Source organism: Microtus ochrogaster, chromosome 10 (assembly GCF_000317375.1).
Source record: "Microtus ochrogaster isolate Prairie Vole_2 chromosome 10, MicOch1.0, whole genome shotgun sequence".
Taxonomy (NCBI): domain Eukaryota; kingdom Metazoa; phylum Chordata; class Mammalia; order Rodentia; family Cricetidae; genus Microtus; species Microtus ochrogaster.
The window spans coordinates 54,382,785-54,393,332 of NC_022016.1; the positions used below are offsets into that span (position 1 = coordinate 54,382,785).

The 10,548-nt window shown below is 51.6% G+C and overlaps 1 protein-coding gene across 1 annotated transcript in view; it reads left to right on the top strand.

Annotated features, from left to right (window-relative positions):
• The window catches only part of Serinc2 (serine incorporator 2), a 21,411-nt gene extending 12,068 nt beyond the window's left edge, over positions 1-9,343 (top strand). Inside the window, exons 4-10 of the mRNA XM_005353159.2 lie at positions 460-539; positions 937-1,074; positions 2,844-3,013; positions 4,509-4,599; positions 4,851-4,986; positions 7,475-7,684; positions 8,835-9,343. Of these exons, the coding sequence (XP_005353216.1) occupies positions 460-539; positions 937-1,074; positions 2,844-3,013; positions 4,509-4,599; positions 4,851-4,986; positions 7,475-7,684; positions 8,835-8,970 (961 nt within the window). The 3' untranslated portion in view covers positions 8,971-9,343. The remainder of the gene's footprint in view (positions 1-459; positions 540-936; positions 1,075-2,843; positions 3,014-4,508; positions 4,600-4,850; positions 4,987-7,474; positions 7,685-8,834) is intronic.
• The last annotated feature ends 1,205 nt before the right edge of the window (positions 9,344-10,548 follow it).

Here is a 10,548-nt window from a genome sequence, read left to right on the forward strand (position 1 = left end):
ACCAGATCTCATTACAGATGGTTGTGAGCCACCATGTGGTTGCTGGGATTTGAACTCAGGACCTCTGGAAGAGCAGTCAGTGCTCTTAACCTCTGAGCCATCTCTCCAGCCCCATGTCTGGGTTTTTATGGGAGGGCTGAAGATCACCGGTTGGTCTTCATGCTTGCGTGACAAGTCACCTGTTGAGCTACCCCTACTCAAATCCGTTTTGAATGGAGGATAAAGTTCAGAGATGGTAGTGGTTGCTACACACACAACAGTTCAGTTTTAGTCTCGCCGCTTGGTTCTTCCCCCTGCCCTGAGTTCCAGGTTTTTTCTAGGAGTGGGGAAGACCTTGTCTGTCACCAGTATGCCCCTTCCTCTCTCCTAGGACCTGTCCCTTGGGTGGAGCTTCTGGGCTGCCTCCGCTCCGGTTCTGTCGAGGCCCCCACTCAGCTTCCCCCTTCATCTCTCTTGCAGGTTTTGGTTTTTTAAGTTCCTGATCCTCATGGGTATCACCGTGGGTGCCTTCTACATCCCTGATGGCTCCTTTCCCAAGAGTAGGTGGCTCTGAGGGCACGGGAGGGGCAGCAAGGAGGGTGGTGGGGTGAGTGGGAGGGTGGGGGTGGCTCTGCCTTGGCATCACACTGACTCCAGGTGGCTGGCAGCCCTCTGCATTTTCTTCACTAGATAGCATCCTAGTGCTGGGCTTTGAAGCCTTGGGGTAACTCGGGGTGGGGGACTACCTAGCCTGGACCCTACTCAGCCACGCCAAGAGAGGAGGACTCTGCTTCTGTTCATGTACCCACGCAGAGTAGGACGCGAGTGACTACTGCATGAGTCTGTGTGTTTGAGAGAGGGCCGCTGAGTGAAGGCATGCTAGGAACCCTGGGGACCTGCTGTCCCCGTAGCCGCTCCTACGGCCCAACCACCCACCTCATTGCTCTCTCCCCACAGTCTGGTTCTACTTCGGCGTCGTGGGCTCCTTCCTCTTCATCCTCATCCAGCTGATCCTCTTCATCGACTTTGCACACTCCTGGAATCAGCGGTGGCTGTGCAAGGCCGAGGAGTGTGACTCCCCAGCCTGGTATGCAGGTCAGTGCCAGGCTGGCCTCCACACTGAGGGGCTGGGTGCCTGATGGATGGGGTCTGGAGTTGAAGTTTGGAGGAGGGAATGGGCCCTGGGAAGCTGCCTGAGGGGCCCTGAGGGGTTGAGATCCATAGCTTCCGACAGACAGACGACACAGAACAGGGAATGTGCCAGGCCCTTTGGTGGTGGCTCAACCATACTTTAAGTGATGTCTGGCTATTGGAATCCCTGCTGAATCCCCTCCGCTTCTCCTAAGTCTGTAAGAAAGTCCGGGCCAGCATTCATTGCCCTTCTCACCTTTCTGAGCCTGCTGGTCTCTGTCCAATCATCAGACCTCATGAGCTATTGACAAGACCCTTGTTTTGTGAGCAGCTAATGACAATCTTGCCACGTACTAATGACAATTTGCTAGTATAACCTTTTCTTAAGACAAGGTTTCTCTATATAACAGCCCCAGCTATCCTGGAAACTGCTTTGTAGACCAGGCTGGCCTTGAACTCACACAGATCTGCCTCTGCCTCCCAAGTGCCGGGATTAAAGATGTGCGCCACCACCGCCCAGCAACCTTTTCTAAAAATATTACTGGGGATTAAACCCAGGATCTTGCGCATGCTAGTCAAGCAAGCACTGTACCACTGAGCTACACCCCTAGCCCACTTCTTTCTTGTTATTTTGAGGCATAGTCTCACTAGGTTGCCCAGGCTAGCCCATGAGGCCATGGTTGACTGTGACTGGAGATTGGCACCCCCTTCCTCATTGAATAACCCATGGCTTCTGGGATCACTATTATGCGCCCATGCGGGGCACTCTGTTCAAACTTTTTAAAAACAATTTTTTTTTAATATTCACTAATGCGTGTGTGTGTCAGTGCCTGACCACAGTAAGGGTCCTGGTGTGGTGGTGCACACTTTAATCCCAGTGCTCAGGAGGCAGAGACAGGCAGATCCCTGTGAGTTGGAGGCCAACCTGCTCTACAGAGCAAGTTCCAGGACGGTCAGGGCTACCTAGAAAAACCCTGTCTTAGAACAACAAGAAGAAGAGGAGAATTGATGAGACTATTTTAGAAAATGGGATGTTTTGAGTTCGGATTGGAGCCTGGGTTTATTGCTGGATCGTTCATCAGTCATTTTTCTAGATTTCAAAATTTAATCATATTCAAGACCCAAGGCTGCTGAAGTTGGCTAACCCAAACTAGAACTTTAGGCGGGGGTGAAACATATAATGGAGCGTAAAAGTTGAATTTCTCGTATCTTATATCGTCTTGTGGGCTTTACAAGCACATTATTTTGGCTTTAATTATTTTATGTGTGTGGGTTTTTGTCCGCATGTGTGTGTGTGCAGTGTGTGTGTGCTTGGTGTCTCTGGAGGTTAGAAGAGGGTGACACATCACCTGGGACTGGAGTCATGGATGGTTGTGAGTCACCATGTGGGTGCTGGGAGCTGACCCCAGTCCTTTGTAAGAGCAGCAAGTGCTCCTAACTGCTGAGCTGTCTCCAGCTCTACCAGCAAATTCTTTCAGATGATAGCGGTGCAGTGACATCCGGTACAACCCTGTTTTGATTTACTGTCCTTAGAGTGACAGTCACCTCCTTACAGCGTATGAGTCATTATGGATTGGGTTGGGCAGGAACTCGCAAGGGTGCCATGGGGAGCCTCGCCTCACATCAAGGAACTGAAGCCTATGGCAGGAGGGCAGCTGCAGCCTGCTGGGGTAGCTGGCTCTCCTGTTTCTGCCTCACGATTCTGAGCTGTTGTTCATCTCCATGCTGCCTAGGCCTTTTCTTCTTTACCTTCCTCTTCTACCTGCTGTCCATTGCTGCTGTGGCGCTGATGTTTGTCTACTACACCGAGTCTGGCGCCTGCCACGAGGGCAAGGTCTTCATCAGCCTCAATCTCACCTTCTGCGTCTGCGTCTCCATCGTTGCCGTCCTGCCCAAGGTCCAGGTGAGCCTGCCCGTTGGCCCAGTGTCTTTGCAGGTGGGACTTTATGGATGAAGCTGGGTCCCAGGACAGGCGCTGACAGGTCAAAGAGACCTGGCCTGTGTTGATAGCATCTAAGCTCCTGGTCTCCTGATTTGGCTGTCATATCTACAAGCTAGGCATCTTTGAGAAAGTGCTTTTTTAAAAATTTTATTTATGCTTTATGAGTGCTCTGAATGTACACCTGCAGGCCAGAAGAGGGCGCCAGATCCTATTATAGATGGTTGTGAGATACCAATTCATGGGAATTGAACTCGGGACCTCTGGAAGAGCAGACAGTGTTCTTAACCTCCGAGTCAGCTCTCCAGCCCCTTGTAGGGTTTGTTTGTTTGTTTGTTTTTTCGAGACAGGGTTTCTCTGTGGTTTTGGAGCCTGTCCTGGAACGAGCTTTTGTAGACCAGGCTGGTCTCGAACTCACAGAGATCCGCCTGCCTCTGCCTCCCGAGTGCTGGGATTAAAGGCGTGCGCCACCACCGCCCGGCCCCTTGTAGGGGTTTTTAAAAGGCAAAACTGTATGGCCACTGTATTTCCCATTTGACCGTTATTTTCCAAGAACTACAACTCCCAGAATTCTAGCAAGTCACCTGGTTCTTGGGCAGGTGGGGCTTGCAGGTTGGCTTTGGTTCTTAACAGTGCTCATGTCAAAAAGGTCAGGTGTGCTTATTATCCAAGAGCTAGGGAGGTGGGGACAGCCAGCCTAGCCAAACTGGCAAGCACCAGGTCCCACTGAGAATCCTTGTCTCTCAAAAAACAAAAGGATGGTTCCTGTGGGGTGACAGGTGAAGTGTCTTTGGCCTCCATGGTCATGTGCATACACACACATACACACATACATGTAACACACATATACAACATACACACATGCATACACACATACACACATACATGTAACACACATATACAACACACACATGCATGCACACACACATACACACAACATACACACACACACACACACACACACTTACTTCTACAAAATGCAGATTCTTAGCCAAGGCTAGTAAACTGCAGAGTGGGGATTTGAACCAAGAGCTCATGCAGGCAGTGAGGAGTGGGGCAATCCAGCAAGGAGTCAAGGTTGAACGAAGCCAGTTTCTTTGTGAGCTTTGTGGGGCAAAGGCAGGGATCTGGTGGGGGAGGAGCTTCCGTGGGGGGGCACTCAGGGTCTCATTTTCCCTCTCCAGTCCCCCCTTTTGCCCCAACCATCCCTGGCAGAGGGGCCAGGTGAGGTGGGAGAAGAGGGGGCTGCCGAGTCTGGAGTGTGACAGTGGGGTGTAGGGCGCAGGTGAAGCTGAGCAAACTAGAGAGGGGCTGACCCGAGCATTTGCCGAAGAAAGGGTAATGGTAATCTGGGGTGTCAAGAGAAAGAATTGGGGCTTCAGTTTTGGGTAGGGAGGAGTGGCGGGTGCTCTAGCGGGGTGAGCGGGCTGAGCTCTTACCCATGAACTGTCATTGCCAGGATGCCCAGCCTAACTCAGGCCTGCTGCAGGCCTCCGTCATCACGTTGTATACCATGTTTGTCACCTGGTCGGCCCTATCCAACGTCCCTGGTGAGTGTGAGGCACGCACTGGTCCAGTAGGGACATCACAGGGGTGTGGGACACCTAGAGCCTCAGTACTGGGGGTGGACAGGAGGGCCCCATCTGCTCCTGGAGTTGTTTAGCTGTCTTTATTGTGTCTGCCACCCTGTGAGTGTGTCTGTCTGTCTGTCCTCTTGGGTCAGCTCTGTGCCTCTCCTCAGAGTTCCCTAGCTCCTAGATCCAGTCAGCTAAGGTTAAAGGTATCTGTGTTCCATACCTAGACCAAAAATGCAACCCTCACCTGCCCATCAGAAATGGAACAGGCCAGATGAACTTGGAGGACTACAGCACCGTGTGGTGGGATGCTCCGAGCATCGTGGGCCTTGTCATCTTCATCCTGTGCACCTTCTTCATTAGGTACCAGGGACTTGGGCTCCGGGACGGGTGCTGAGTGGGGGAGTGAGAGAGGACTGGGGAACTTCCTATTGCTGTGATAAGCACTGTAACTAAAACCAACACGGTGAGGAAAAGGCTTATTTGGATTACGATTGTGTGTCTCAGCCACATTCTGTCACGGAGGGAATACTGCCTATTGGTTTGCTTTCGGTGGCTTGTTCAGTTCTCTTTCTTCTACAATCCAGGCTCATCTGCCCAACAATGGTGTCATCCACAATAGGGTGGGCTTTCTCCTTCCCCCCTCCCCTTCTCCCCTATAATGATAGATTAAGCAATCATTAATCAAGAAAATGCCCCTTTTAGTTGGTTCTCTCCTTTGGGATTGAACTTATGCCACTAGGCTTGGCAGCAGGTGACTTGACCTTCTGAGCCATGTCCCTGGTCCTGTTTATTATTGTCGTGAAAACTTTTTCATGGAATTTATTAGAACAATGCTATGGGCCAATAGAAACAGCAAAGAATCAAAGTATTAAGGTGCAAGCTGTAAAAAAAAAAAAATTCCCAAGTAAAATTCCAAAATGTTGAATGTACTGAGTTATTCATTAGCCAACCAAGAGCTCAAGAAAGGCCAGCACCCAGATAATAAAACACAGACGTTTAAAAATTACTCCTGCATATATGAGCATGATGTGTATGTATGAGTATGTACCATATATGTGCATATATGTGCATGTTGTGTATGTACCATGGCACATATGTAGAGGTCAGGGGATAAGGCTGTGAAGTCAGTTTTCTGCCTCCACCTTTACATGGGTTGTGAGGGTGAAACTCGGGGTCACCAGGTTTGAGCAGCAAGGACATTTACCTCATTGAGTCACCTTGGGGGCCCATGGCATTTTTAGGTCTTTCTTTTCAGTTCTGGGATCCGGCCAGGGCCTTGCACGTGCTAGGCCAGTGCTCTGCACTGACCTCCCCTCTGCTTTCTTTTCCCAAACACGAAGGCAGTTGCTAACACCAAATGCCCAGGACTAACAAAGCTCAGAGTTTCCAGACATGGCTCATGCCTTCAATTCCCACCCCTGGGAAGCAGAAGCAGGAGGATTGCTGTGAGTTTCAGAACGACATAGTGACATAGTCCAGGCCAGCCTGGACTTGTGAGACTGTCACACAAAACAACCAGAGTGCTGCGCTGATGAGTCAGGGCGAAAGTATAGGCTGTGCAGATATGAGGACCTGAGCTTACATCCCCAGCATATACTACAGGACACTGCTGTACCCCAGCATATACTACAGGACACTGCTGTACCCCAGCTTATACTACAGGACACTGCTGTACCCCAGCATATACTACAGGACACTGCTGTACCCCAGCTTATACTACAGGACACTGCTGTACCCCAGCATATACTACAGGACACTGCTGTACCCCAGCTTATACTACAGGACACTGCTGTACCCCAGCATATACTATAGAACACTGCTGTACCCCAGCATATACTACAGCACACTGCTGTACCCTAGCACTGCAGGGTCGAGACAGGAGGGGCTCGGGAGCTTGCTGGCCAACCGGTGTGTCTGAAATGTCAAGTTCCAGGTTTAGTGAGAGACCCTGTTTCAAAAAAGAAAGTGGATGAGCAGTTGAGAGAGAAACATAACATTACCTTTTGCCTACACATTTACACACACATACACATACATACACACATGCATCATTTCCCTTACAGGCAAGCACACTACATACACACATGCACAAATATACATACACCCTCCACCCAATAAAAACAGCCTGTATTAATCTTCTTTCTGTCACTGTGATAAACACCATGGATCAAAAGCAACTTGGGAGACAAGGATTTATTTCGGCTTATGCTTCCAGACAGGAAACAGTTCATCATGAAAACATGTCTGAGCAAGAACTCAAGGCAGAAACCTGGAATTAGGAACTGAGGCAGAAGCCATGGAAAACCACCGCTTCTTGGTTTACTGCATGGCTTGCTCAGTTGGCTTTCTTATGCCTGTCCAGGGTGGCACTGCCCACATTGAGCTGGGTCCTCCTATATCAATAACTAACCAAGATAATGTCCCAAAGACTTGCCTACAAACTGATCTGGTGGAAGGAATTTCTCGGTTGAGGTTCCCTAGTTCGTGACCAAAACTGAGCCAGCAGAACCTTGATGAATGAAGCTCCTGGTTTGGTGCTTTCAGTACTTGGTACTCAGTACTCAGTATTCGGTACCTGTTCTAGAAGTGGTGAAGTGACTATTTAGTTTATACCCTGGACCGGACATTCGGGAGATACTTGAGGGAATCAAGGGCTCACAGAGCTGTATTTTACTCAGGGTTGTAAGGATCGGAGTAGTGTTGAGAGATTGAACTGTGTTGGCTCCTGGGCGTCCAAGGAGCCTGAGCCACCCGAGTCTAGTGTTGTGACCCTGGCTCACAAGTCACGCCCTGCTGTGTCTACCCATCTCCGTTAGTGGCCCTAACAGCCTGCCTTCCTTTCCCACAGTCTGCGGTCCTCTGACCACCGGCAGGTGAACAGCCTAATGCAGACAGAGGAGTGTCCCGTGGAGACGATACAGCAGCAGCAGGTGACCATCAGTGAGGGCCGCGCCTACGACAACGAGCAGGATAGTGTCACCTACAGCTATTCCTTCTTCCACTTCTGCCTGGTCTTGGCCTCCCTGCATGTCATGATGACACTTACCAACTGGTACAGGTGCGCTGAGGCAGCCTGGTGGGCGGGAGGACCCAACCAGCCCTGGGCGGACTCCCTGAGTGTTTTCTCCAGCCCCTCCTGGGTCTTCCGGTCTCTGCTCAGGCTTGGAAACCTAGGTGGCAGAGCCTGTCTTAGGCCCCCACAAAACCGACCCTTCTGCCTTAGCTTCCCTGCTGTGTCTTCATCAGCTCAGCTTCTCACACTTTAGCTAAGAGACCAGAATGGACAAACAGGAGGTGGGGCTGGGCCTCAGCAGGGTGACCATGTTTGCAAATCAGAGCTGGGTTGTGGGGGATCCCAGTGTGGGGTGCAGGGAGAGGCAAGATTAGGGTACGGCAATCAGAATGGAAGCCACGGAATTAAGTATTGGAATCAAGAGGTCTAGAGTTGGGGTTGGGACAGTGGGGAGCTGCATCTTGTCAGGACTATTGGGGAGCAATCATGTATCCGGGGATAGTTCATTTGGCTAAAATGGAAGTTCAGATGCAATCAAACCAGTAGAGGGGCAAGGAGCTAAGTCAGGGGTCAAGGCTGAGTCATCAGATTAAGGACCAAAGTCAAGGCCAGGAAGGCTTAAGGTCAGAGTTCATCAGTCCTTAGGGGTGAGGGGTGAGGCCAGAGAACTGGGTGACAAAATACTGAAGATGGGGTTTCTCTGTGTTGCCCAGTATGCTTGAACTTGAGATCCTCCTGCCTCACTTTTCTGAGAGGCTGGGATTACAGGCCTGTGCCGCTGGCCCTTGGACTTTTTTTGTTTTGCTTTTGATACAAGGTCTCATGTAGTCCAGGCTGGTCTCAGATTTATTATATAGCCAAGGATGGTCCTTAACTCCTGTTCTTCTTGCCTCGCCTTCCAAGTGCTTATATTATTAGCATCACTATGCTTGGCTCAGGATGACAGAGTGAGGGACCAAGAGGCAGGTCAAGTCAAAACCTAGACATCTGGTCAAGATGGGAATTGAGGTCAAGGTTGGCTCTGTGGTCCAGGGTCCCAAGGCCAGGGTGTCTCCAGTGTGAAACACAGGAATTGGAGGTACAGGGTAAGAGCCAGGGTTGGATTTAGTTGTGTCAGCTGGCTCGTCAAGTCAGGGAACAGGACTGAGGTCACAGGATTGGGGGCCCAGCTCATGAGCCAGATGGTGTGTTCCAGCCCTGGTGAGACCCGGAAGATGATCAGCACGTGGACCTCTGTGTGGGTGAAGATCTGTGCCAGCTGGGCAGGGCTGTTCCTCTACCTGTGGACCCTGGTGGCCCCCCTGCTCCTGCCCAACAGAGACTTCAGCTGAGAAGGCCCTGCAGCCCGCTCACCTGGTGCCTTGGGGCTCAACGAGGGCCGGCCCACCCTCGGTCGCACCCACCCACCCTCTTCCAGGACCTGCCAGAGTCAGGGGACCCTCCATTCTCAGTGCCTCTGGGGTCTGTGGAATATTAGGCTCTGATCAAGCCCCACTTTCTGCTGCCCGTGGCCATGCACACTCACCCTTGGGGCAGAAGTAGCTCCTGTTCTCAGGGTCCCCAGAAGAGGGCATGGAAGGAGAGTGGCCCAGAGCACTGGGGTGCCCACACCAAGGCCTGTGCTCCAGGCCTCCAGAGCCAACCCTCTTTCCTAGACCACGTGCCTTACTGAGTCTCTGAGACTCCACCCAATAAACACACCTGTCCATGTGTGTGACTTCCATGTCCTGTGCTCCTCACCGTGGGAGAGAGTAGAATGTCATGCCTGGGAATAAGGGTCTTGGAGAGTATGGTGGGCAGGCTGGAGAGCAGGGGTTCTGTCAAGGAGCCAAAAGGGCTGGGCTCTGGACCCTGCTTTCTAGCGTCTGCTCTCTGCTCTGCTCCCCTCTGACCCCTGTTCACAGTCTGGGCCTCATCGCTATGCTTCTCTTCTTGCTGCAACGGTCCTAGGGCTTGATGCCGTGGGAATCTGGAGAAGACCCAGAGCATTCCTAGGCCTTGGAACACCTAAGGAAGGGCTCGTGCTCTGAAGCCTCCAAGTCTGGCTCTGTTACTCTGAGGAGGCTGGGTCTCTCTCCACAGTGATTCGAGGAGAGCAGTGCTGCCTGGTTGGTCAGTGGCTTCTGCGATGGCCCAAGGAGTGGCCTGTGCAACCGACTCAGCCAGAGGTGCTGGTATGAGGGTCAGAGCCAGGCTTCTGTTACTCCAGTGCAGGCCATTAATCCCTAGTGGTATGGTGGTGCTTGTGGGTGTGGACTGTAGGGAGTTTTTTTGATAGTCTGGTTAGGTACCCTGGAGGGGGATGAAGAGATGGCTCAGAGGTTAAGAGCACTGGCTGCTCTTCCAGAGTCCTGGGTTCAATTCCAGCAACCACATGGTGGCTCACAGCCATCTGTAATTTATCTCTTCTGGACTGCAGACAGAACACTGTATACATAATAAATACAAAGTTTCATAGGCTTGCCTGAGACCCGACCACCTCCCAGGTAGCCCAGGGTTTTAGGGAGTGCGGGAATGGAGCAGACATCCTGGAAACGGATGAGTCTAATAGGCACCCTGGAAACTCACTTGGGCCTAGCGCTCAAAGCACAGGGAATAACTGCTGGAGGCTTGCTGGGGCTCAAGAGCGAATACAAACTTACTGGGGTGCAGAGGGCATTGTGGGGTCAGAGGAGCGTGAGAAGATGGGTGGCCTGGCACAGACTCTCAGGGGTTGTGGGGAAACTAGGTACCCTAATGGCAGAGGGGAGCTGCTGGAGTGCTGAGCCAGGGGCATCCCTAGAGGGGTGAGTTAATACTGGGATCTCCCAGATGATGTTTTAGACAGATTTTCCTGGGTGAGGTAGGGTGGGTGGAAAGCCCAACTAGGTGAAGCTAAGGAAGGCTCTCTCACTAGGGCGGGTCTGGAG